General features: G+C 35.8%; 1 protein-coding gene across 1 annotated transcript; it reads right to left on the bottom strand.

The window, feature by feature from the left end:
• Window positions 1–6,235: 6,235 nt before the first annotated feature.
• Window positions 6,236–25,424, bottom strand: LOC140962615 (uncharacterized). Its single transcript, XM_073421567.1, has 6 exons — window positions 25,135–25,424; window positions 10,381–10,678; window positions 9,860–10,297; window positions 8,458–8,534; window positions 6,598–6,796; window positions 6,236–6,490 (listed from the first exon to the last, which is right to left on the bottom strand). The coding sequence occupies exons 1-6, from the start codon at window positions 25,422–25,424 to the stop codon at window positions 6,236–6,238; spliced, it is 1,557 nt and encodes a 518-aa protein (XP_073277668.1).
• Window positions 25,425–25,862: the final 438 nt, after the last annotated feature.

Here is a 25,862-nt window from a genome sequence, read left to right as displayed (position 1 = left end):
CAAGGAGATATGTCATTTTTCCTACAGTCGCTGCAAGCTGCACGAAAATTCAGTTTTGCATATATATGTTTAAAAAATTTGAAATTTTCGAATTTTAAACATCAAAATCAGTTTCAATGTTCTTTCAAGAACAACTAGCTCTGATATCACTTGTAGGGATCGGTTGGAAGTGAAAATAGTTGAGCTACCATAGCTCGGTTCTTTAAATATTGAACACCGATGAATTAAATCGAGTTTGGTGTTCAAACCAAGCGGAAAATACTCGAAATAATCCTTCGTAGAAATCGATTAAATATTTTGTAAAGTATTTAAAAATATGCAAGTTGAACGAGTAAAAATATTTTAGTTGAAGAATTTTATCAAACACTTTGTATGCAATATTTTGGTATTTGAAGAACACAAAAAATGCTTCAACAATGCATCTTCAAAATAGTGGAAATAATAAGTAAATACAATAAATAAATAGGCACGAATTTGTTTATAGATGTTCGGAGACTTCAAATGCTCCTACGTCATCCCTTCTTCCTCTTGGGAAGGATTCACTAGAAGACTTTGATTTATACAACTCTTTGTACAAACCCACTCCGGAAGGGCAGCACCCAACTAGAACTCCTAGCACTCAAGATTGTAGGCAGCACCTCACAATCAGCATATTGTTTAATGTCTCATATGCAAAGACTACAAACACATTGTTTAACGTTTTCGTGTGAAGACTCATTCAACTAATATTTGAAGTTCAACTCTATTGTATATGTGTGAGTGATAGTGTGTGAGGAATTTATCAGTTACAGTGTACATCTCAAATGTATCCTTACACAAAGGCTTGTGCTCTCAAATAGCTGATTTATTCATGCTAACTGCCCATGCTTTGAATCCTCTTCAAAAGCTCTTGTTTGATCTTCAAGATGTTGTATTTATAAGCCCCAACAATGATATATATGATAGATACAAGAATATGACCGTTTGGAATGTTTCTGTATGGTTTCTGAAATTGCAACGGTCAAATTCGTCTTGCTAGATATTTTCCCGACTGGTCAGCTCTGGTCAACTCAGCTGGTCGTTCAGTTCAACTGGTCGTTTAGTTCAGCTGGTCGGCCACTGGTTCAGTTTAGTTCAGTTCAGTTCAGCTGGTCAGCTGCTGGTTAAGTTCAGTTTCAGCTGGTGTGCTGAAACCAGCCTAGCTGCTTTCAGTTTGTGTAGAACCAGTAGTTTCATCGTCATTTATCAACATCTTAAGCTTCGATTCAGATTTTGACTTCTGAAGATGATTTGTAGATCATCGTCTTATCTTTCCAATGCATACTGAATCGCTTCATTAGAGATATGACCAAAATACCGTAGCTGCTCAAACCTAACTGATTGCTGGTTTCGTGCAATCAGTTTGATACTTCAGCGATCAGTTATACATTGATAACATCCGAATTTGCCAAACTGACGTGAAATACGAATTGTTTCAAATTGAGTTTTCTGATAAGTTCACTCGGCGGATTGTCATTTGAATCATCCAGCTGAGCGATATCATCAGAACACCAAAGCTTGCCAGGAATTTAGTTTGTGCAGAATTAAGTTTCAGTTTTCTTCTTGTGTTTGAAACTTCACACATGAGTAAATATGTTAGAAATACAATAACAAGTTTTGTTAACATCAAAATAAAGATTGCGAACATGAAATGTTTAAACAGTGTGGCTTGCATCTGAAGACAACTTTACTAGATCATCGATTAATTTTCCTAGATAAAAAGAATGGTCGAGTAGTCCATGTCATAGACTGGTGCGCAGAAGCGGTCGAATAGATTAATTATGTTGCTGATGATGAAGCGATTGAATAACTTAGCATTACATGAACAAATGAATGAATTCTTCTGAAGAAGTCGAGTACCTATAATGCAGATCAAATACAAGATAGATCTAATACAATATGTTATTATTTGTATCATCAAAACTAAATGATCTAACAATTTCTCAATTTTTGGTGCTGAAAAAACCTCACTCCATAGATAATATGCGATAAAGGAAAAATAAATTTCCTCGAGATAATGAATTTCATTGTTACAAAGAATAGAAAATATTAACAACCTATTACACTTGCATAAATAAAAAAAATCTAATCTACTTTCTAAATCAAGAGCTTCACCTCCAGATCTACCACCTCTCTTCTGATAGTCTCTCTTATTTTTCTCATCTTCAGTTGCTGCTCTTCGTCTATCCACCGTCTAGCCTCTTTTTACATTTGATGCTATTCTTCCTCTTTTTTGGAATCACTTATCTGAAAATGATATGACATTTCTTGCAGCTAAGTGCCAAAGGTATCCTAAAGACTGTCAATATGAGACCCAAATCTTTTTTCAGTTTGTGTTAACTGTCTTCAAAAATGTGACTATGACATTGTTGGTGTGCTTCTTTGAACTCTTTAATTCGTCCATGCAACTTTTGATATTGGATTTCAGTTGTGAGACATTGCACATGATAGCTTGGCGAAGATAAGAGATTCTGACGTCAGATGCGAGCTGATGAGCATCAAAGTTGACCATGAGCTTTCTAGCCTTTTCAGTATGGAAGTTGACCTTTAAAAAGTGTGCATCATCCTCAATTGGATAAGGTTTACTTGAGGGTTCAACATTAGAGGTGTTGTTTGAATCCAATCAATCATATTCATTGTCATTTACCTTCTTCACATGCTCCAGGTCATTGGATCCAGAAGTACCTTCATGAATCATTACTTGGGAAAATGATAGAGGCATATTTTGGAATCTCGGACTCGACCAGCGGAGAAGAGATAATGGGAGAAGTAACATCAGTATTAACCTTCGAAGAATGTGGGGACTGGGGGACTTCCTCTTCAAAGATAGTATCAGGAGATGCACTCTTGGGACCGGTATTTTGATCTGTGTCCATGTGAGCGGACCGGATACCAAAGAGATAAAAGTTCGTCATAGACCTCACCACTTCATCTACCGGTAGTGTATCCACATCAGCAACTGTGGAAAGACTTGCTTTAGGATTATTAAATTCATTAGAAGAAAGAGGCTATTCAACCGCTGCTTGTTTTGCTTCCCCAACCGCTTCTTCTTTTTCTTCATTTTCTACGCCCATTGAAGAAAGAGGTACCTTACCAAAAAGTGTTGCCATGTCATTGTTTGTTAAAATTAGCTGAACAATTGAGCAGTGTTTCCATGGCATTTTTTGTTAAAAAGTTTCGAAATTCCTAGAGAAGAATCAAGGATCCCACTGAAGAGATTTAAGGATGAGAATAAATCCTTTAAAACAGATCTTTTGACAGAAAGAGATTTAAGGATGAGAATAAATCCTTCAAAACAGCATGATCAGAATTTGTTGGTGTTCGAGGGAAGCAAGTTAAAGTAGGCTGACTCAGACTATGAGTTATCTGAATTAAGAGAGTCAAGTAGTTCAAGTGAAGATGAATAAGTGAAGTGTTTGTGACCAATGATGCTGATAAGTGCAAGAATTTCACCTAATTTATATGAGAATCCATTTGAATTAAGTTAGTTTCGGACATAATTACGCTTGGTATTTGTTATTTTTGTGTCGTGCATGATATGAACAACTATTGGATGGGTGATGGCAATTAGAGTTGTTTTAAACGTGAGATATTGGTGAACAAGAGCCGCAGCGCCAAGGATCAAGCGCCGCAGCGCTAAGGCTTCAAAAACCAGAACAAGTGCCTAAGCGCTACAAACTAGCGCCGTGGCACCTGAATTGGCAAAGGATGAGCGCCGCGGCACTGGCCAGGGCTCTACGCACCCAGTGCCACGGCGCTAACTCTCGACCCTACGGGCGCCTAGGCGTTGCCCAGTGCTAGTACCTGCGAAGTGAGAATCGGGATTTTTTTACGAGCCCGGACGAAGCATAAAAAGGAAAGATAGGGTTTTCAGAGAAGAGCAGCCGTTTTGGGAGGAAAACGTGAGAGAGACGAAGAGCACACGTTGGAGATGATCTGGAGCGCAAGGATTGATCGCAACGACGAAGAACGAAGAATCTTGGGACAGAGACGACACTTTTGATTCGCTATCTAATCTTTCGCCCCTTTTTTTAATTCTTGTATCTAGATGTCTAAACTTTCAAACATGCATTGTTTTTTTTTAAATTTCGCTATTAACTAACTTTTTCATTCTCGAGGATGATGTAGTTTAGTTGACACAATAACTCTGACTCAGTTGTTCATACGACTGAATTCTCTTTGGTTTAATTGTGTTTTCTAGTTCTTATCGTTTTCAATTTAATGGCCATAATTTGTTTGTTATCTGATTAATTCTACAACTCGGGTGATGGACTAGAATTATGGATCATTAGAGACACATCGTTAAATATTTATATTGTTCGAAAGACGTATAACTTTAGCGAGGCCTATGTAAGATCATCGTTTGAATATATCATCTAAACTTAGATTTTTATTAGGAATGTTTGAATCAAAGTTTGAAAGACACAATTTATTCGTCATTTGGGAAAAGAGAAATAAAATAATTAAGTGTTCTTGGCCATTAAATGATTAGAATTCATGAATATAAATTCAGCTGGGAACAATTATCATGGAAACTAAGTGAAATCACTCCTCTATATATTTTCTCTTACTGATATTTGCATAAATTAGGTTCTTCAACTCCTACTTATTTATTTTCAGTTAATTTGTTTTCAGTAAATTTAACATTTTATTGATTCTTCAAGATAAAATCGTGATTATTTTAATTACAAGCACTGTTATATGTTTATTAATACACTCTTCAATTCGTGAGAACGCTACTTTACTCTCTTATATTAACACTTGACAACCGTGCACTTGGATAGTAAACTTATCATTTTCACTCATCATCCACTTATTATTTTCTCAGCATTCACATCCTCGATTTTCCTTTTTTTTTTCTTTCTTCACCACTTTGATTCATTCTTTTCATTGTTTTTCTTTTTTTTTCGTTTCTTTTTCAACTCCTTTATACGCCATTTGCTTTTCTTTTTCTTTTCAAGGAGTAGTTGAATCATTTCAACACCAATGATCTAATTTATCTCAAAATTATGTTGGATAGTAATTGTATAAGCTTCATTTTGTAGTTGTTGTGGGATATAGAATAGATAAAATAGATAAAAATGGGGGCTAATTGTATGTCGTTGACACACTCCACTTGATTTTTTAGTAAGCTCAAAATGAGACACTATGGATATTTCATTTTCATTTGGTAGGCTCGAAGGCTCAAACGGTTCCAAAGATTGCCTAAATCATTTGTATGTTACATATTATCCGTATTTCGCCTCGAAAAGTGTTCAAGCAAGTTCTAGATTACCTTCAATCCATTAGTTATCTCATACAGAACAATCACATGCACTACTCAACGAAAATGATATCTGAGATAGGAAAACAAAAAATTTCAAGCATCTCAATCAACTCGAGGCTCAATGAGTTTACAATCGATAATAAACAATGAAAGCAGACCAAAAGATATTGAAAAACAATTGCCTAGATCATCTCTGTGTTCGCAAAAGAGTCAGTCAATATCATGTGAGAATTACTAAAAATCATATCTCCATTGTCTATTTAGCATCACAGGTATGTAAACTGTCTCTAAGCATCGATAGCGTCAACAAATATGACAGTGCAAAAGATGTGACTCCTAAGTTATCATGAATACGTATATGCTTCAGAACCACAACTGTGTTGATGTTTGTGTTGTTTCAAAGAAGAATTTTGTGGAAGATGGGCGATTTTTCGATGGTGAAGAGGAGAAGAGGCGCAGCTCTTCTTTATTTTTAGGGTAGAATGTGATTTCGGATTTGTTTTTTTTTCTTATAATACGATATAGCGCCGCAACACTTGGTATGTAGCGCCATGGTGCTTGCTCTTCGGCCCACGGAGCGTCGCGTTGCTTAATTTTTAGCGTTGCGGCGCTAAGTCTTGCGCGTGGTTGGTGCCACAGTGCTTCATGTATGGCGCCTAGGCACTTGATCTTTGCAATAATTGGCACTGCAGCGCTGACCAATGGTGCCTAGGCGCTTGTATGTCCGAGATTGGGAATACTAGAGCTCCTTTCCACACCTCGTTTCAACTTTTACTTACATAATAAAATATATCAATGTCTAATCTTCACATGCATAATTCAATAAAAAAAAATGCGAAAGCAATTATACTAGTAAAAATAAAAAAATAACGAAAGCATCGAAAGACACTGATTGGGTTGCCTCCCAACAAGCGCTTAGTTTAAAGTCGTCAGCCCGACTGTCCTTCCTATTCAAGGTGGGTCATGCGATCTCTTCAATCCCCTGATTTCCACCCTTTGACCTTCAACCTCCATGGTCAACGTTCTTTGTTTCACGTGAATGAAGGCTCCAGCAGTAGCAAAGAATAACTGTCCTAGAATGACAAGAACATTATGTCTGTTCTCCATGTCAAGCACAACGAAATCTGCTGGAAGCCTCAGTTCATCGATTTGAACTTCTACATCTTCCACAAAACCCAACGGTACCTTGACAGATTTATCTGCCAACTGCAAGATTAGTTCTGTGGGCTTCATTTTACTCAGTCCACGTTTCTCGTAAAGACAACTTGGCATTACATTCATGCTTGCCCCCTCAGTCACAAATAGTTTCCCACCATTTGTCCTACTATTGCACATGGTACAACGAATTCCCCGGAGTCTTGCAACTTTTGTGGAAGATTTCTTTGTATCCCTTCATCGCCTCCTTCAGTAAGTGCCACTTTCTCCTGATCTTCAGACTGAATGTTAGTGTGTAGGTTCTTGAGATCTTCAAGACCTTTTTTCTTTTGAAACTCAGCATTCAATTGTATAAATCTGTGGGGGTAGGGAAGTAAAGAAATATCAATTCACTGATCCAAATCGTATCTCTTACCTTTCTTACCTCGGATGCCTTTGCTTGGAGTTGGTTTCTTCCCGGATTACTGAAACGACCTCGACATTTTTTATATATATAAACTGTAAATTCGAAAATACCAAATAAAATAACTTATCATACCATAAATCATAATAATTTAACATTTGAAATCTCGATTGCATAAAAATATCTAATAAAATCATTAACAATAATCAATTAAATATTTTTTATATCAATCTAATGCGGAAAATAATCTTTTATCTATTAAGCTAGTGCGGAAGATAAATGTCCTTCGGGAGTATACTGCCGTACTCGATCCACTCAAGCGTCAGCGCCTCCCATAATATCATCAAATCCTGCATCATACAAACCTAATAAGTGTAATGACTCAGCATGTTCTAAACATGAGTAGCAAATAATACATATACAATCACAAGCATTTAAAATCATACTTTTATTTTAAAATAGCTTTTAAGCATAAATAAACCATTTAAAATAATTTTAAGAATAAATAAATCATATATCATCGAATCATTTTAATCGTAAAGCTTTCAATCCTTTATCATTTTGGATGAAGTTTGATCCTCTAAAGTGACTAGCTTTTATCCTCCGGTCGACTGATCAGTCTTCAGTTCCACATGGCCCATGGGGGCGGGCACTAGGCTCCGCCATAGAAATACAATCGTCGGAATCCCTCAGGGGCTTTCTCATAGACGGGCTCCCTCTGGGGCCTTTTCCCATAAATGGGCTCCCTCTGGGGCCTTTTCCCTTACGACATCTCCACAAAAATTGTAAGTTCACCGTTACTTCTTAAAACGGATCCCTCACATATCATATATCATTTGTCACAATCAATTCACATCCCTCAAAATATTTTTCTGTTTTTTAAAAAACATAAAATATCATAGCTTTCCAAAAATATCATTTTAACAGTAAAAATTGCACAGCTTTAGCATAAATCACAAAATATCATATTTTCATTAAAATCATCATTTTTAATCATTTAACATGCATTATGATCCTTCGGGACGCTGCCAAGTATTTTCCGTTTTTTCCAAGTGTAAAATGACCGTTTTATCCCTAGACAAAAAATTTCTCGATTTTGATTTTTTCTTACTTTTAATGACATTGACTTATCCCAAATAATTATTTATGTTTGAATATAAATTTTTATAATTTTATTCAGCTTATTTCGAGGCTTTTCATCTAATTCTTTATTTAATAATTAGTGAGGCGTTTAATTCATTAATAAATTCAAAACTTAATATTTTCTTCCCAAACTTTAAACATAGACTTTTTATTACTTAAACTACCCTTGTGAGCCATGAACCACCCCCGTGGACCCATTGTTAGAAATTATGTTCATTAATTTTTTATTTTGACCCATTATCAAGACCACCGACCCATCTCTCGATTCCACCAAGCCACGGTCAAGCCACCTCAAGCCAGACCCTATCCAACCCATCTAGGTATCCTCCTGACAAACCCTGACCCTTATAACCTGACCCTAGCTCGCGCACGAGCCCTGCAACAAGGATCCATATCTACGTGTCAGCTTCCCACCTTCACTAGGACTCCTAGCCAACTAGAACTCTCCTACTCGAGCCACCACGGATCCCACCTGATCCTCACCAACCCTGTACCACGCCCAGACCCAGCCAAACCCAGCCCAAGCCCTGGACTAGCACCGCAAGCCACCTGCCATCAGAACAAGAGATGTGCGCCTCTCCTAGTTTCGGCCCTCATTCACCCGAGCCACCACGAACCATGGCTGCACCAGCCCTTAACCCAAACCTTGACCATCCTCCCTAGACCCTATTAGACCAGACTAGCCTGCCCAAGCCAGCCGCGAACCTCTCCTCTCCCGAACCAATCCATGAATGCGTGGGGACTAGGACTCTTCCCTAGCCACTCCCTCGAACCCTAGCGCCCTAGGATCCAACCTAGCTCTACACCGAGACCAACCCAGACCCTGGACCAGCCCTGGCCGCTCCCCACGTGACCATGAAAGCTAGCCGAGTCACCTTCCCAATTTTTGTGCTTGGAAACCTTATGCAAGCTATCCCCTTTTGCCACCTATGGTTCCAGCCTTATTTTCTTTGAAATTTATTCATGTTCCAATCATATTTCATCCTACGTTGACAGCGTATTCGTTGGAAATTATATCATGATCATATATACCTAAAAACATTGAAAGCTTTGGAAAATATTTGACAAAATATTAAACCATCGAACGTAAATATTTTTCATGCAAAAATAATTGAAACATGCATATTATGATTTGAATGATGCGTAAAAGAGTTTAGAAAACGTGCCTTTGCGTTTAAAACCTTCGAGTATTCAATCGTTGGCGAGGGTATAAATTTGGACTACCGGACGACGAAGAATCCTAGCTTTTCTTCTTCTTGATATTTTTGAAATTTATGTGTGTGCAAGTGTGTATTTTTCGGCTGATTGTGGCTCTCAGAAAGCCTAGGTGACTTAATTATAGTTTTAATTGCATGATAATGGGCTATGTTTTTGGGTATCAAAGTATAGGAGAAATTGGGCCTACTCAATTTAGTTAAATTGGGCCTAATAACTCTTATTTAATTAAAACATAAATGTTTATAAATTTTAGTTTCTAAAAATAATATTTTTGATCTTTTAAAACTCATTTTTTGCCCAAAACTGGATTCCCGTAGAAAAATCAAGCTTGACTCGTAAAATAATGAACTCCAACATTTTTAGAAAAGTTAAATAATTTTTAATCATATTAAGAAGCCTTGAAAATAATTAAAGAAAAATAAATATTTTTGTCTTGGTCGTCCTCGGTCTCTTTTCCCCTGCTTGTTATCGAATATTCGGGTAAAATCCTTCAATTTCATGAAAACATGTCATATAATCATTTAATCATACAATCATACCTTTAATCGTTTAATAAATATCATGCAATCATTTAAAATCAATTAAATAAAACAATTAAGCAATTCAAGTAATTTGCATGCATGTGGTTTACGTAGGTTTGGTTTTTCAGATGTTACAGGTGTGGGATCAATTTTTTCCTCTTCTCCATCTACCATTCCAATCTCCTCATGCTGTATGAAAATGGCGTTCACTTCTCTCAAATTCGGGTCTGCAGTATTTGATACTGCGCCTGACGGTTGAGACATGAGTTGCCTCGTTACCTGCCCAACTTGCGACTCAAGGATTTTCAAGGAAGCACCAATATTCACCGTGTGTGTCTCTAGGTTGTCAAGTCTAGAGTAAGTCCTAGACATCCTCTTACCAGATTCAACAAAAAATGTCCCAACTAAATCCTCAAATGATGGCTTCCCTTCCCCATATGATGTATAGAACACCGGTGGAGGATTCAACACATTATTATTATTTGCATATGAAAAATTCTCAGGATTTCTCAAAACAGGATGATAAGTATTAGGGGGAGGGTTACCTCGATATTCGTCATAGCCACCAAAATTCTTGTTGTTGATGTATTGAGCTTCTTTAGCAAGATGTGATTCTTCAACAACAATCGGCGCACCTTCACCTCTGCTGTGCTCACCTTATTCATAGCTGTAATCTTCGTAGTCAATGCTGATACTTGCGCAGTGCGTGATGTAGGATCCACAGCATAAACTCCAGCCGCTGCATTAATAGTCATCTGCTCAAGCAACTCGTAAGCTTGATCAGGAGATTTGACAAAGATCGTGCCATTAGCTGCTGCATTCACATTTCCTCTTGCTTGCCCATTGAGACCATTGTAGAATAATTCAATTTGTACCCATTTTTCAAAGCCATGATTTGGGCACCTCCTCAGCAACTCCTTATACCGTTCCCACGCCTCATACAACTTGAAACGTCTACTACACGTTTTTCTTTAAAATATACTAGAAAAACAATTTTTTTCCCAATACTTTCAAGCTTCGGCCAAATCATACTGTGCATATAAATATTTTTTTCACCATTTTAAATAAACCAACCAACTTATTATTTAAAAATAAAAAAGAACACAATGCAAAATATAAAATTGAAAATCGTCAAACCAAACCTAAAACTAGTATTTTTCAAAAATAGCATAAACTCTTAACTCCTCTCCAAACCACTCAAAATCATAAAAGTCATAAAATTCATTAAAATCTTTAAAATCATACTAATGCGAAAAACTAGCAAAGGTCCTCGGGTTATGTGTATCATCATTCCAGCCAGTTCAACCATCAATTCCTCCAACATCATCAAAATCATGCTCACCTGCATCGATCACCCCTAGTGAGTCTAATGACTCAGCAAACCTTAACCATGATAGCAAGTAATACATATCCATTCACATGCAACAGTGAAAATACTTTTAATAAAATAGCTTTATCATAAACATACATTAACTTTAAACTTTTTTCCTTTCATCATATATGTACATGTTTACCTTTTATCATGAACATACATTAACTTTAAACCTTTTACGAGGGAGGAAGCTTGCTGTGTTTTTGTGCCTCAAAACCAACGTGAATGTGCTGATGTGTGGGGTGTGTGTGTGGACGAGAGCAACACTAGGACTCTATAGCTTGGTGTGCGTGAATTTGTTGTTTAGGAAAGTTTTCGAAAATATTATCCGAGTTCCCAAAAAATTCTAATTTTTGTCAAAAGTCGATTACTGGTTTAAAATATGACTCGGCACGTAAAACCACCTCAGAAAATACAATTTTCGAAAATTACATAAAAAAATATACCGCGTTTCGAATAACACTTAAAAACACAGTTTTATGCATTCTAATAGAAAATCATATTTTAAACATGTAAACATACCTACCACATTTAATTAATGAAATTAAAATAATTTAATTAAGCATTTTCCATTATTCATAGATTTGCATGCAGTTGGATTACGTTATCGCAATTTGGACCTTACAATTCATCCCTTCCTTAAATGAAATTTCGTCCTCAAAATTAAGACTTATCGAATAACTCGGAGTAGCGACTCCTCATGTCATTCTCGGTTTGCCAAGTTGCTTCCTACTCCGAATGATTTAGCCACTTGACTTTGACCATGTGTATAACCTTATTTCGAAGCCTTCTTTCTTGCCCATCCAGAATTTGTATAGGTCTTTCATCGTATGACATATTCAGAGTCAAATGCAGAGGTTCATAGTTTAGTACATGTGAAGGATTCGACATGTACTTTCGCATCATTGAGATATGGAACACATTATGCACTCCTGCTAACGTTGGTGGCAACGCCACTCTATAAGCTAATGCCTCAATCTTTTCTAAAATATAAAATGGTCCTTTGAACCTCGGACTGAGTTTTCCTTTCTTATCAAACCTCATAACACCGTTCATAGGTGCTAATTTCACAAATACGTGGTCACCCACTGCAAAATCTAGCTCCCATCATCGCTTATCAACGTAACTCTTCTGGCGACTTTGAGCAGTCTTCATCCTATCTCAGATTTTGACTACTAGCTCTGTTTTCTGCTTGATCAAGTCTTAACCAAATTGTCCTCTTTAACCAACCTCGTCCCAATGTATCGGTGATCTACACTTCTTCCCATAAAGTGTCTCGTAAGGAGCCATACCTATAGACGACTGGTAGCTATTGTTATATGTGAACTCCACTAGAAGTAATTTCAGTTCTAACTTCCTTGGAAATCGATCACACAAGTTTGGAGTAGATCCTCCAAAATTTGAATCACCATTTCGAACTGACCATCGGTTTAAGGATGAAATGTTCTACTGAACAACAACTTTGTTCGAATCGCTGAATGCAGACTCTTCTAGAAGGACGATATGAACCTCAGATTTCTGTCCAAAACAATAGACATTGGAATTCCGTGCAGTCGCTATCTCTCGGATGTACAGCTCTGCATACTGTGTCTTGGTGAATATCGTCTTAATAGGTAGAAAGTGCCAGATTTTTTAAGATGATCAACTATCATCCAAATGGCATTAGATCCTCTGATAGTCCTTGGCAATCCCTCTACAAAATCCATAGTAATATTTTCCCATTTCCACTCGGGAATAAGAAATGGCTTAAGCTTCCCTGATTGCCTCTGATGCTTTGCCTTTACTTGCTGGCATGTCAAACACTCGGACAAAAAACGCAAGATGTCTCACTTCATGCACGGCCACCAATATAGTGTTTGCAAGTCCTTGTACATCTTCGTACTTCCAAGATGAATAGAGTACGGAGTGTTATGAGCTTCCTTCATAATAACCTCTCTCATTAAATTGCCACTAGGAACCCACAGTTGATCTTGATATCGAACTATGTCATCATCCTCGGAATACAGCTTTCGGCCCTTAGCTTCATCTCTCAGTCTCCATTTTTGCAACTGCTCATCAGAAGACTGACCTTTATGGATTGTATCCCTCAGAGTATACAGTTATCTCATAGTGGAAATATTAACCTGCTAGCGAACACTGCAAGCTCTAATAATTGCATCTCTGCTTGCAATGGTCATTGAAATGACAATTGAGTAATAACTACTGTCTTTCTATTTAAAGTATCCGTAACTACGTTATCTTTTTTTGAATGGTAATTAATATCGCAGTCGTAGTACTTCACCAATTCTAACCATCTTCATTGCCTCATATTCAACTCTTTTTGGGTGAAGAAGTACTTCAAGCTCTTATGATCAGTGAAAATCTTGCACTTCACTCCATATAAGTAATATTTCCATATCTTGAGAGCAAATACTACTGCTACAAGCTCGAAGTCATGTTCTTCTCATGAACCTTCAACTGCCTAGACGCATATGCTATCACTCTATCATTTTGCATTAGCACTGCACCTAAACCAAGTTTCGAAGCATCTGTATAGAGAACATACTCTCCTTGCCCTCATGGAATCGATAGAAATGGTGCTGAAGTCAAAGCTTGCTTCAGCTTCTCGTAACTCTATTGGCATTCTGATCCCCAAATAAACTTTGCATTCTTCTTCGTCAAGGCGGTCAAGTGTACCGCAATAGAAGAGAAAATTTGAATAAATTTCGGATAGTAGCCAGCTAGACCCAAGAAGCTACGGATCTCGGTTACACTCTTAGGTACCGGCCATTCTCTAACTGCCTCGACTTTGCTTGGATCGACCTCGACTACTTCTCTTAAGATAATGTGGCCTAAGAACGCCACTCTCTCGAGCCAAAACTCGCACTTGCCGAACTTAGCAAATAACTTTCTATCTTGCAATATTTTTAGTGCTGTTCGTAAGTGTTGACTATGCTTTTCTTTGCTCCTGGAGTAAATCAGAATATCATCTATGAAGACTATGATAAACTGATCTAGATACGGCTGAAATATGCGATTCAAGAGATCCATGAAAATCGCTGGCGCATTGGTCAACCCGAATGGCATCACCATAAACTTGTAGCGCCCATATCGAGTCCTAAATCCCGTCTTATGAACATCGGACTCCTTCACCTTCAGCTGATGATATCCCGAACGAAGATCTATCTTCGAGAAAATCGAAGTTCCTTGCAATTGATCAAATAAGTACTTGATTCTAGGTACGAGATACTTATACTTGATGTTGACTCTGTTCAGCTCTCTATAATCAATGCAGAGTCGCATATTGCCACTATCCTTCTTCTTCACGAATAATACCGGTGCGTCCCACGGAGAACGAGTCGGGAAAATAAAACCCTTGTCCAACAACTCTTGAATTTGATCTTTCATCTATTTCATCTCAGCCGGTGCTAGATGATAGGGTTTTGATCTACATTCTGAATAATAGAGGGTGCATTCAATAATAGAAAGTGCATTCACCCTATTAAATTTACACATAGGGTTTCAAGATTTTTACAAGATTCACAGGTGTCAAAATTATATTCTCCCATATATTATAATATAAATAGAACATTATAAGAATATAAATAGAACATTATAAGAATAAAAATTAGTATAGGTAGCAAACATAAAGAGATGACGATATGGAATTTGAGATCGGGACTATGAATTGAATGAGAAGACCATAGAAACATGTTTTTTGGCTTTAGCAAATAGTAATTGTGGCACCCAACTTGGGACTTAGCCCTGGAGGAATGACACATTCCCTAATAACACATCGTGTGGAAATGTTATCTCATTTGAAGTGTTGTAGGCAGTAAAAAAAACTACTATGCTCTATTAACGGAAGCGAATCGTAAAAGGTACAATTAAATCATAATAGAGTTTTACAAGACCAAACTATAATAGAAGTTAAAAAGAAGATGACAACGATTTATTATAAATATTCTACACAACAAATGACATATCATTCACTGACATTTCCTTCTTCATCAAATTCCTGGATACCTGGCTCTAAAAATTACAATAAATAAAAAAATAGAGTAGTTGAGTTTTTAAGGACATAATGAGAATTAAATAATGATAAATATGATATTAAATTTAACCTAGTCATACGATAGATAATAGGATCAACATCAGGTTATATCAGTGCAAAAAATAATTTGGTTAGTAAAGAATAACGAGTCAAGCGAACTAATATAACAGAACCAAATCACGTTATTCATTGAACTCAATCTCCATACAAAATTCCGTTGTCCAGGGCTCTATCTCGGTCAATCACTTTATCATTCAATCATTCGTTCTTTCATTCGATGATTAACCAAAATCTCATTTAGTGAAAGCTTGATAACAATCACACTTAGTGTGATGATATTAAAATGAGAACATTTTATTGAAGCATTGAATAAAATCATTACGGAATAATAGTAATGAGTAAATAAAGTAGAATAAATTGTTAAATAATATGCGAACAAGATAAGAGGTTTGATCGGTAAGAATTATTTTGGCATGATTAAGGATTCAATGTGATAGAAAGAGTGGCTATCGGAGTTGTGCATGTTAATATGCATCGATGAGATTAAGAGATAGCATAATTACGCGCATGCGAAAGAAATCAATAAAACATGACAAATATCATTTAAGAGTATATCATATAATAATTTTCAGACCAAATTCCAAGGCTATAGGAAGAACGGTAAAAATTCCTCACTTTAGTGACACATTATAGATGATTGCGAGAATCCAAATTTCAAATCAATCCTATTGACCAAGGTGATTATCATTAGTACAGTATAATACTTTGTAATTTGCATTAATATATACTATCCATAAAATTTATCAAAATAACGAGTATTGGCCCATAACTTTATAGCAAATTATTCTCAAATTATGTAAAAAATATTATTCTCAAGGTAACATAAATTTTTTGAAGTTATATTATTTTAAAATATTTTTCTAATAGTTAAAACTATCTTATAAAACTCAAAATAATTAATATATGACTCCAAAAAATCGTAACATTTCATATAACAACTCTAAAATATTATACTAATGATAAAATGTAAAATAAATATTTGGAGTTATATTATCCTTAATCGATTTTTTTATATCGAACATATTACTCACAAAATCATAATAAATAATTTGCAAGTCCAAAAATTATAAAATTTCATAGTTACCTAATATATATTTAAACTATTGAAGGCTAAAAACATGTATAAAAAGGTTTAGATGATCAGATAAGTATCAAATCATATCTAAAAATCATAGTATTAGCATTTAAAAATTTACAGTAAATATAATAATTATCCAAAATTAACGAAACTTGGACAATATTCTAGAATAACATAGAAAAAGGTTTGGAAAAAAAAAATTTGCGTTTCACATACGCGCATATTACACGCGCCGGTTACGGCGGCACGTGACCTGCTTTTGGCTGAGACACGGCCCATTTTTTTCAACATATGAAACAAATAATTTCCAACAATTTTTGTGTTATAAATTTCTTAAATTTATAGCCGAATTATGCCAGAAACAAAATAACTAGTGTAACTCATACCCTTACTTTGACTGTCAGAAATAACTATTTCCGACGTCTGTTCCGGGAAACCACTGACATAAATGAGAAATATGACATATAATCAACAACTCATGTTTAGACTAAGGTATAATACGGTCAGAATATGTACGTAAAATAGGAGTAAAAACAGTACCTAAAAAATGAGTTTTCGACACTATTTCCTTCGCGTGAAATGGTGGTTTCTGAATTTAACGAAAATCAGCTAATGATATTTCGACACCACATTTTGTCATAGATTTCTGAGTAATGAGAGTATTTTGGAGTATTTCTAGAATTTTTGTAAGAGTTTGAGATATATAATAGATTTTTCCCTTTTTTTCAACTTTTTTAAAGATCTATTCTCTCTCACTATTCTAAACCAACCCCTTAAACTCAAATAGGCTATGAAACTATTGGAATTTTTCAGGTGAAGGGTTTCATTTTATAGACAAGAACCAATTCTTTCCTCCAATCCATGTTAGACAACTTCTGATCACCGGTTGAACAAGGAACGAGGTGATGTGTTGGTTAATAAGTATGATGATGCTGATATTACATCTTATGTATGTATGTATGTGCGCGCGCGCACACACACATATACGTATTTGTTAATTATGTGTGTATATTTTTGACTTAGTTATTTCATTTTTTATTATTAGCACTATATAATAATTAATGAATTTAAGTAGTGAAAATAAAACATTATATATGTATATACCTTAATTATGGGGTATCACAATCTCCCCACCTTCAAAGAATCTGGTCTCCAGATTCGAATAGCTCAGGGTATTGTTGTTTGACATCTTCTTCTTTCTCCCATGAGGCTTCCTCAATATTTTGGTTCCTCCAGAGTATTTTGATGATTTGAACTTGTCTATTGTGAAATTTTTTGATTTTCTAGTCATGTATACGAACAAGTTGTTTTTTGTATGCCAAATCTCCTTCTAGGGTTACATGTGCAGGGTCCACCATGGGTGTTGAGTAAGTGAAGCATTTTCTTAATTGGGATATATGAAACACATTGTGTATTCCAGATAGTGTATTAGGTAGCTACAGTCGGTAGGCTACAGTTCTATTCTTTTCAGAATTTCAAAGGGACCTACGAAGCGAGGTTTTAACTTTCTCTTTTTTGCTGCCATTCGGATTTCTTTCTTGGGAAATATTTTTAGGAGAACTTGGTTTACTGCAAATAATAAGTCCTTTATTCTTTTGTCAGCATAGCTCTTTTGTCGACTTTGAGCTGATTGTATTCTTTGCTTGATGATTTGTACTTTATCAATTGCCTCTTGTATAATATCTAGCTTTATGGAACACATTTTCTCATCTTTGGTGCATCAACATTCTTCATGGTCCCAGTTCAGAGGGGTGCGACATTTTCGTCCATATAAAGCTTCATAATGAGCCATTTGAATTGTAGTCTGGTAGCTTTTGTTATACGCAAATTCTATAAGGGGCAGATAATTTCCACAAGTGTTTCTGAAATCTAAAACATAGGTGCGGAGCATATCTTCTAAAGTATGTATAGTTCTTTCAGATTGTCCGTCTGTTTCAGGGTGACAAGTTGTGCTAAAGTTCAATTTTTTACCAAGGCATTCCTGAAACTTTTTTCAAAATCTTGATTAAGTCGAAAACAATTGTTGAGGGTATCCCATTCAAATTAGTGATTTCATTTCGGTGTAGATTAGCTAGCTTTTCCACTCCATATTTACGACTCAGTGGAATGAAATGAATGGATTTCGTTAAACGGTACACCACAACCCAGATACTATCAAAGCCTCCTTTCAGAAGAGGTCACCCTAACACAAAATCCATTGTTACTTGATCCATGTCCACTTAGGAATGGAAAGTGGTTATAAATGTCTTTGTGGTCTTAGATGTTCTGCTTCACCATTTGAAATGTAAGGCATTTCCTTACAAAATTTGTAATATCATGTTTCATGTATTTCCACCAAAAGTATTTCTTTAAGTCTTGGTACATTTTGGTTCCTTCAAGATGGTTGGTGAATCGAGATCTATGAGTTTCTTCCAAAACTTCCTTCTTAAATAAGACATGTATACATATCCGTTTACGATAGAAGAGTATACATTGAGGGTTTGTGGTGAAATCAGATTCTTGCCGTCCCTTGGTCTCTTTGAGCTTCATCACTTCGAGATCAATGTCATGGTTTTGCTTGATTCTGGTGTTGAATTCTTGTTCGATTCTTAGTCCTGCTAGATGACCATGGGAAAATATGTGTACCATGATTTTTGTCTTGCCTTGCTCGAAAATTTTGTTTTGATGAGCCTTGTTTCTTGCCATGCTAAATCTCGCTTCCATATTTCCTATTCTTTTGGCTGTTCTTGGTGAAATTGGGGTTAAATGATCTTTTTTCTGCTTCTTCTCTCTTAAGACTGTTTTGATCTCTGACTCCACTCGTAGAGCCTGGTTGATTGCAATATTATAATCAGTTACCTATGAGAATAGCATGGAACAACGGTTCTAGTTTTAACCCTTCTACGAACTTTCTTTTCTTCTTAGTTTGTCTTCCATAAATTCAAGGGCATAGTGGATCAAGCGATGAAACTCAGCCTCATATTGAGCTACTGTCATAGATCCTTGAACCAAATTCATAAAAACTTTCTCGAGTGTTTCGTACAACTTGGATGATATATTTTACTTTGAATTTTGGGGGTATTATTTCGGCTCCACTGAATATCTATGACTCTCCACCAGTTGTATGCAACATCCTTGAATTGGTAGATTTATTTTATGTTCATCAGAGTAGTTATGAGCAAAAAATATATTCTTGATCTTTGTCAGCAAAGACTTAGCTTGGGTTGCATCTGAGGTCCCTTGGAATCTTGGAGGATTGAATCAAAGGAAATGTTCAAAGATCCGATCACCCGCTTCTTGGTTTCTTGGTGGATTCTGGCAATAATGAAAGAATTGTTGCATCATCTCGAGCATATGGTGAGGATTAGGTTCTTCTTGTGGTATGTGTTCCTCTCTATGCCGATGATTTTGATCCTCCTGACTCCTTGTTTGGTTGCTTCCATTTGAAGATGCCATCAATTTGCTATAATGAGAATATTCTCATTGTTGAAAATGTGAAATATTTGTGTTGAAAATTATAATGTTGAATGTTGAAAATTAGGAAAAATTAGGTGTTGAATATTGAAAATTAGTGTGTGATGATGTATGTAATGATGAAATTATTTTTGGATTGTTTTCCAAAGATATCCTATAAATAGGTCTCCATTTGTAAAGATTTGAGACAATTGAGTTGGGAGAAAAATATTATAAAGTGTGTTGTGTGATAATTTTGAGAGTTTAAAATTTTTACTTTTTACCTTAAATTTTTACTTTTTCACAACACGTTATCAGCATGAAGCTCTAAAAGTCCTCCATATTTTTCCAAGCTCCAAAACAGAAGAAAAAGATAACAAAAGTAATAATATTTATTTTATTGTTTATTTATTTATTGTGTATATATTTAATATATAATATAATGTTATTATATAATAAATATCAGAAATAATAAAAATAAATTTTTCAAAAAACTTGTTATAATTCTGGGAGGATGTTAAGACGACATCCCACACTCTCGGTAAGGGATATGACAAGTCTAAAAGCCTATAAGATTTTTAAACAAAATATGACACCTCATTATAATAATGTGATATGATATACATAATTATTTAAACATGACTAATAATATATACACCATATCATTACCATAAAATATACAAATACATACATTTATTTTTTTGTACACCAACGGTAATAAACGGTAACAAAACGGCTAGTTTTTGCCCTATAAATATGATCTCACAAACACATTCAATCACTCCAACTTTCTCTTCTTCTCTAAAAATTATTATTCGTCAAATTTTCGAAGAAAAAAGAAGATGGCTTTCTCAAGATTATTTTAAATTATTTTGGTTATAATACTCACGAATCTTGTATTTACCGGAGAATATCCTCCTCGTGTGTTTTATTTATATTTACGAATGCTTGTATTTGTTGTTTATCCATTACTTTGTATTGCAATATTCATTAACTAATAAAATACATCATAATTTTTTTTAGTACCACTATGTCAAACTTGGCAAAGCTCGAATTTGTTGCACTCGACATTACAGGGAAAAATTATATGCCATGGACTCTAGATGTAGAAATGCATCTTGAGTCATTGGGGCTAAACGAGACTATTAAAGAAAATGGTATATCTTCATCACAAGAAAAAGCAAAAGTTATAATATTTTTGCGTCGACATCTTGATGAAGGTTTGAAATGTGAATATCTCATTGAAAAAAATCCCATGGCTCTGTGAAAAGGATTAAGAGAAATATTTGAACATATAAGGGAAGCTATACTTACGACCGTCCGTGATGAATGGAATATGTTGAGATTCCAAGATTTTAAGAAAGTAAGTGATTACAATTCGGCAATGTATCAAATAATCTCGCAATTAAAATTTTGTGGACATGAGGTTACGGAATCGGAAATGCTTGAAAAAACATTTTTCACATTTCACGCATCAAATAAAACTCTACAACAACAATATAGAGTGCGTGGATTTGCGAGATATTCTGAACTTATCGCCTGTCTTCTTGTGGCGGAAAAGAACAACGAGCTATTAATGAGAAATCATCAGTCCCGACCCACTGGATCAACAACATTTTCAAAAGTAAATGTTGTAAGTAAAAATGAATTTAAACCTTGAAACCAAAATCAAATTCAAAGACAAGGTTTTGGTCGAGGTCAAGGTCGAGGTCGAGGTCGTGGACGTGGACGTGGAATTGGTCGTGGTCGTGGTCGAGGCCGTGGTTTTGAAAAAAATCGAGATATTTATTTTTATAACTCATCTCAAAAGGGCGTCACGAACCACCCACTGAAAAGGCATCAAGAGAACATGAGTGTTAATGAAAATCACTCGAAAAGATTTGAAAGTTCTTGTTTCAGATGCGGCACTCCAGGACATTGGTCTCGTATTTGTCGAGCCCCCGAGCACCTTTGCAAGCTCTATAAAGAATCGATAAAGGGGAAATAAAAAGAGACCAACTTCACTGAACGCAGTGACCGTTTGAGTAATTCAACGCATTTTGATGCTGCTGATTTTTTGAATAATTTCTCTGGAAATGATCAATATGTTGGTGGGATAGAAATGAAAAATATTGATGCTGCAGATTTTCTTAATGATTTCTCTGAAAATGAACAATATACTGGTGGAATATAAATGTACAATAATTTATTTTTCTTGTATTCATATGATAATGTTTTATTTTACAATTATGATATGTGTTATATTTACATATGTATTTTCAGTAATTTTTTTTCATTGCTTATTTTTGAAGTTCAAATATGGAAAATGCCATGAACAAAGCTAAACAAGGAACTAATCCAATGAAAGTTTGCATACCTGATAGTGGTACAACGCACACTATTCTCCGAGATAAAAGATATTTCTTGGAACTAAAACCAACAAAAACAATGGTGAATACAATATCAGGTCCTGTAGACTTGATTAAAAGTTGTGGTAAATCACAATTTTTGTTACTTAATGGTACAAAATTTTTGATCAATGATGTTTTATATTCACCACAGTCGAAAAGAAATTTGTTGAGTTTTAATTATATATATTCCCATGGGTATGATACTCAAACAATAAATGAAAGGAATGAGAAATATGTGTGTCTTATCACATATAAATCAGGAAAGAAATATGTGATTGAAAAACTATCAATGCTCCCTACTGGATTGCATTATACACATATAAGTCCCATTGAATCAAACATGGTAGTTGATAATTCTTCAATATTAACTAATTGGCATGATCGATTAGGATATCTTGGTTCAACAATGATGCGAAGAATTATAGAACATACACTTGGTCATCCGTTGAAAGACCAGAAGATCTTTCAGAATAATAAGTTTCAATGTAAAGCATGTTCTCTTGGAAAACTTATTATAAGACCATCACCAGCCAAAATCCAAACTGAATCACCAATGTTTCTTGAACGTATTCAGGGTGATTTTGTGGACCAATCCAGCCACCATGTGGACCATTCAGATACTTTATGATATTGATTGATGCCTCCAGCAGATGGTCACATGTATGTTTATTATCAAATCGAAATGTTGCATTTGCAAGATTACTTGCTCAAATAATAAAATTGAGGAATCAGTTTCCCGATTATACAATAAACAAATTACACTTGATAATGCTGGTGAATTTACTTCCCAGACTTTCAATGATTATTGTATGTCTATGGGAATCATTGTTGAGCATCCTGTTGCTCATGTACATACACAGAATGGATTGGCTGAATCATTGATTAAACGTTTGCAAATGATTGCTAGACCAATGATTATGAAAACAAAGATCCCTATTTCTATATGAGGACATGCAATTTTATATGATGCTGGATTAATTTGCATCAGACCAAGTGCATATCATAAATACTCCCCATTGCAGCTTGCATTTGGTAAAGAACCAGACATTTCTCATCTGAGAATTTTTGGATGTATGGTGTATGTGTCTATTGCACCACCGCAACGAAAGAAAATGGAACCTCAAAGAAAGATTGGAATTTATATCGGTTATGATAGTCCATCAATCATTCGATATCTTGAACATCAGACAAGCGACGTGTTCACAGCACATTTTGCTGATTGTCATTTTAATGAGGAAATCTTCCCAATGTTAGGGGGAGAATAGAAACATACCGAAAAGAAAATTACATGGTATGTATCATCATTGTTACATATGGATCCAAGTGTGGGGCCCCGGGTCTGATATCTAATACTAATAATTAAAATTGTAACAAACCAAATGCTCGAGTAAAATACATAATTTGTGATTCACAAATCCACATAAACATCGTCAAAATAATTTAATTGTCTCAAATGTTTGAAATATAATTTTCAACATGCCAAAATAAAGAAATCCCAACATCATAAAATAGCTCCTAAGACCCGAGAATCCCACTCTAACTCGTATCTCCTCGCCTTGAGCTGGACTCTGGCATCCCAAGCCTCGCCTCACCTACCGTCAAGCACATGAAAACAAGAGGTACCGGACATGCCGGTGAGTATAAACCCAGTATGATACAATCAATAACATATGAGAATTAAAGTAACAAATATTTCATATTAAATTCATAAAGATGCAATATAATGCAATGCATGATCAAAAGCTGTGGGCTATCAATAAATCTCAAGATCAAGTGAATCATCTGGTCATAGGGTACCCAAGGAAAGAGAATCCCCCAGCAACATCCACCGACTCATCCGCTCGAGGTGGGGTGCTGTGTTCTACAATCTCAGGACTATGGTGCGCATATAGAGAGTGTTCAGGCCATAACAGCGACCTCCGCATACACTATGCCAACTCAACTATAGCCCCATACGTCCAACAATTCAATAAATCAAGGCGGCCTCCGCCATATCAAATCTGAATCAACAAGTGGCTCAATATGCAATGTAATGATGAAAATCAATATAATCATTTCGATATTATAATAAACTCATCTCAAGGCCACTATCCTCATCAAATCACAAGTAATTCATCGAGCCATAGAATTTTCAATTTAAAATAAAAATGATACTTTTACCTCGTATGTTACCGACCGTAACATACCTTTCAAATATTACCAAAAGAAGATCGAAATGTGTAGGTGAGAAGTCTTGAACCTTCGAAGTCTACTATAACTCAAGAACTCGGATCATTTATCAAAACAGAGCAATTTCTGTGCAAAATTCATAATTAATTCAATAATGCTTCGAATCAAGATCCGCAATTTTGATATTCAAGAAAAACTCAAATCCCAACATTTGTGTAAAGAAGGAATCCATATCATTTCTTAACCGTAATATGACATAAAAACATTCGTTGAATCATTTTGTCAAACACGTGACGTGCGTGCTAAAGAGTTAGCTCCTCTACAATTCCATTTCTTTTCCAAAATATCAATACATACAATACCATCAATCATTATATTAACAACTTTACCTCAACACTCAAACCAAACAACCCATTGTTTTCCCTTCAATCACTACCCCAAAGAAATAAGCTTTCTTACCTTGTTTCTAAACTCTTGAGGAGAAAAACTTCTAATCTCCAAGCAAAGATTAAGGCTTCAATAAAAGATTAATGTCTTGGAAGAAATTGGATTGATGGAGAAATGAGGAACCCTAGCTCTAAACCGACGGAGAGAAATGAGGATGAGAAGAAATGATACAAAAATCATTCCCCAATCTAGTATATACCATCCAAACCTCAAAACACGTTTTTTGTACAGTAACCCGCGCGCTAGGGCGCCGGATCCTGCGCGATGGCGCGCAGTATTCTGCCCAAAACGTATTTTTAACTTCAGAATTTGCGAAAGTGGTAAACTAGAAAGTTGTAGCCCTATGTCTTGGCTTGCATCTCCAATTAGCCTCATGTCATTTGGAGGTCTGATTAAAAAGTTATGCTCAATCTCCCAACATGTGTCAACAGTTCCATCTCTTTCGCCTGACGAAGAGCTGGCGGAAAGTGATGATTGATAAAGGCCTGACGGAAATGTTCCCAACGAATCCGCCCATGCTGCTGAACTAGAATGGCAGAAACAGGTTTCCACCATTTCCGAGCTTTTCCTTGGATCATGAAATCGGCTACCTCCATCTTCTCGTCCTCGTCATAGTGTAGCACTCGAAAACATTGCTCCATGATATCAACCCAAGCTTCAGCAACATCAGCATTATCATCTCCGGTCAACGGTGGAGGTCCAATCTTCATGAAATCCATAATGTTGACACGGTTCCTACGTCTCCTTTCATCATGATCTCGGTGACGCCTTCCGTCACGATCTCTACGACGATGTTCTCGGCCAGCCTCATCGTCGCCATAACGACCATGTCCCACACTTCCGTGACTGCTTCCGTCTCCTGACATCTGAAAGGAAACCAAAATCAACCTCTAAATCCTCAAAACAGAATTACTAATGTCCCAAAAATCTTCGCATGCTCTGATACCACCAAATGTAGCGCCCTTACCCGAGCCACTACTAAACAGACTAATAAGCATGCAACATTAAAACTTAATAACAACAATTAAACAGCGGAAACCAAATAACTTAATCATCTTACAACCCAAACGAAAACAGAACAAACAACAGCAGTCTTAAACATTAATACAACCATATCGAAAACATAATTCTGAACGAGAAAACGATAAACCACACAT

Source organism: Primulina huaijiensis, chromosome 17 (genome assembly GCF_012295235.1).
Source record: "Primulina huaijiensis isolate GDHJ02 chromosome 17, ASM1229523v2, whole genome shotgun sequence".
Classification (NCBI taxonomy): domain Eukaryota; kingdom Viridiplantae; phylum Streptophyta; class Magnoliopsida; order Lamiales; family Gesneriaceae; genus Primulina; species Primulina huaijiensis.
This window is presented reverse-complemented; position numbering and strand designations above follow the sequence as displayed.

What these genes read in the sequence shown, in the direction of transcription:
- LOC140962615 (XM_073421567.1), bottom strand. Translation starts at nt 25,424, where the DNA reads ATGGATTTCATGAAGATTGGACCTCCACCGTTGACCGGAGATGATAAT. An exon ending in CAGGCGAAAGAGATGGAACT is followed by an intron (nt 10,679 to 25,134) that starts GTTGACACATGT and finishes AACGTGTAGTAG; the next exon opens with ACGTTTCAAGTTGTATGAGG. An exon ending in AAAAAATTGATCCCACACCT is followed by an intron (nt 8,535 to 9,859) that starts GTAACATCTGAA and finishes TTCTGATGGCAG; the next exon opens with GTGGCTTGCGGTGCTAGTCC.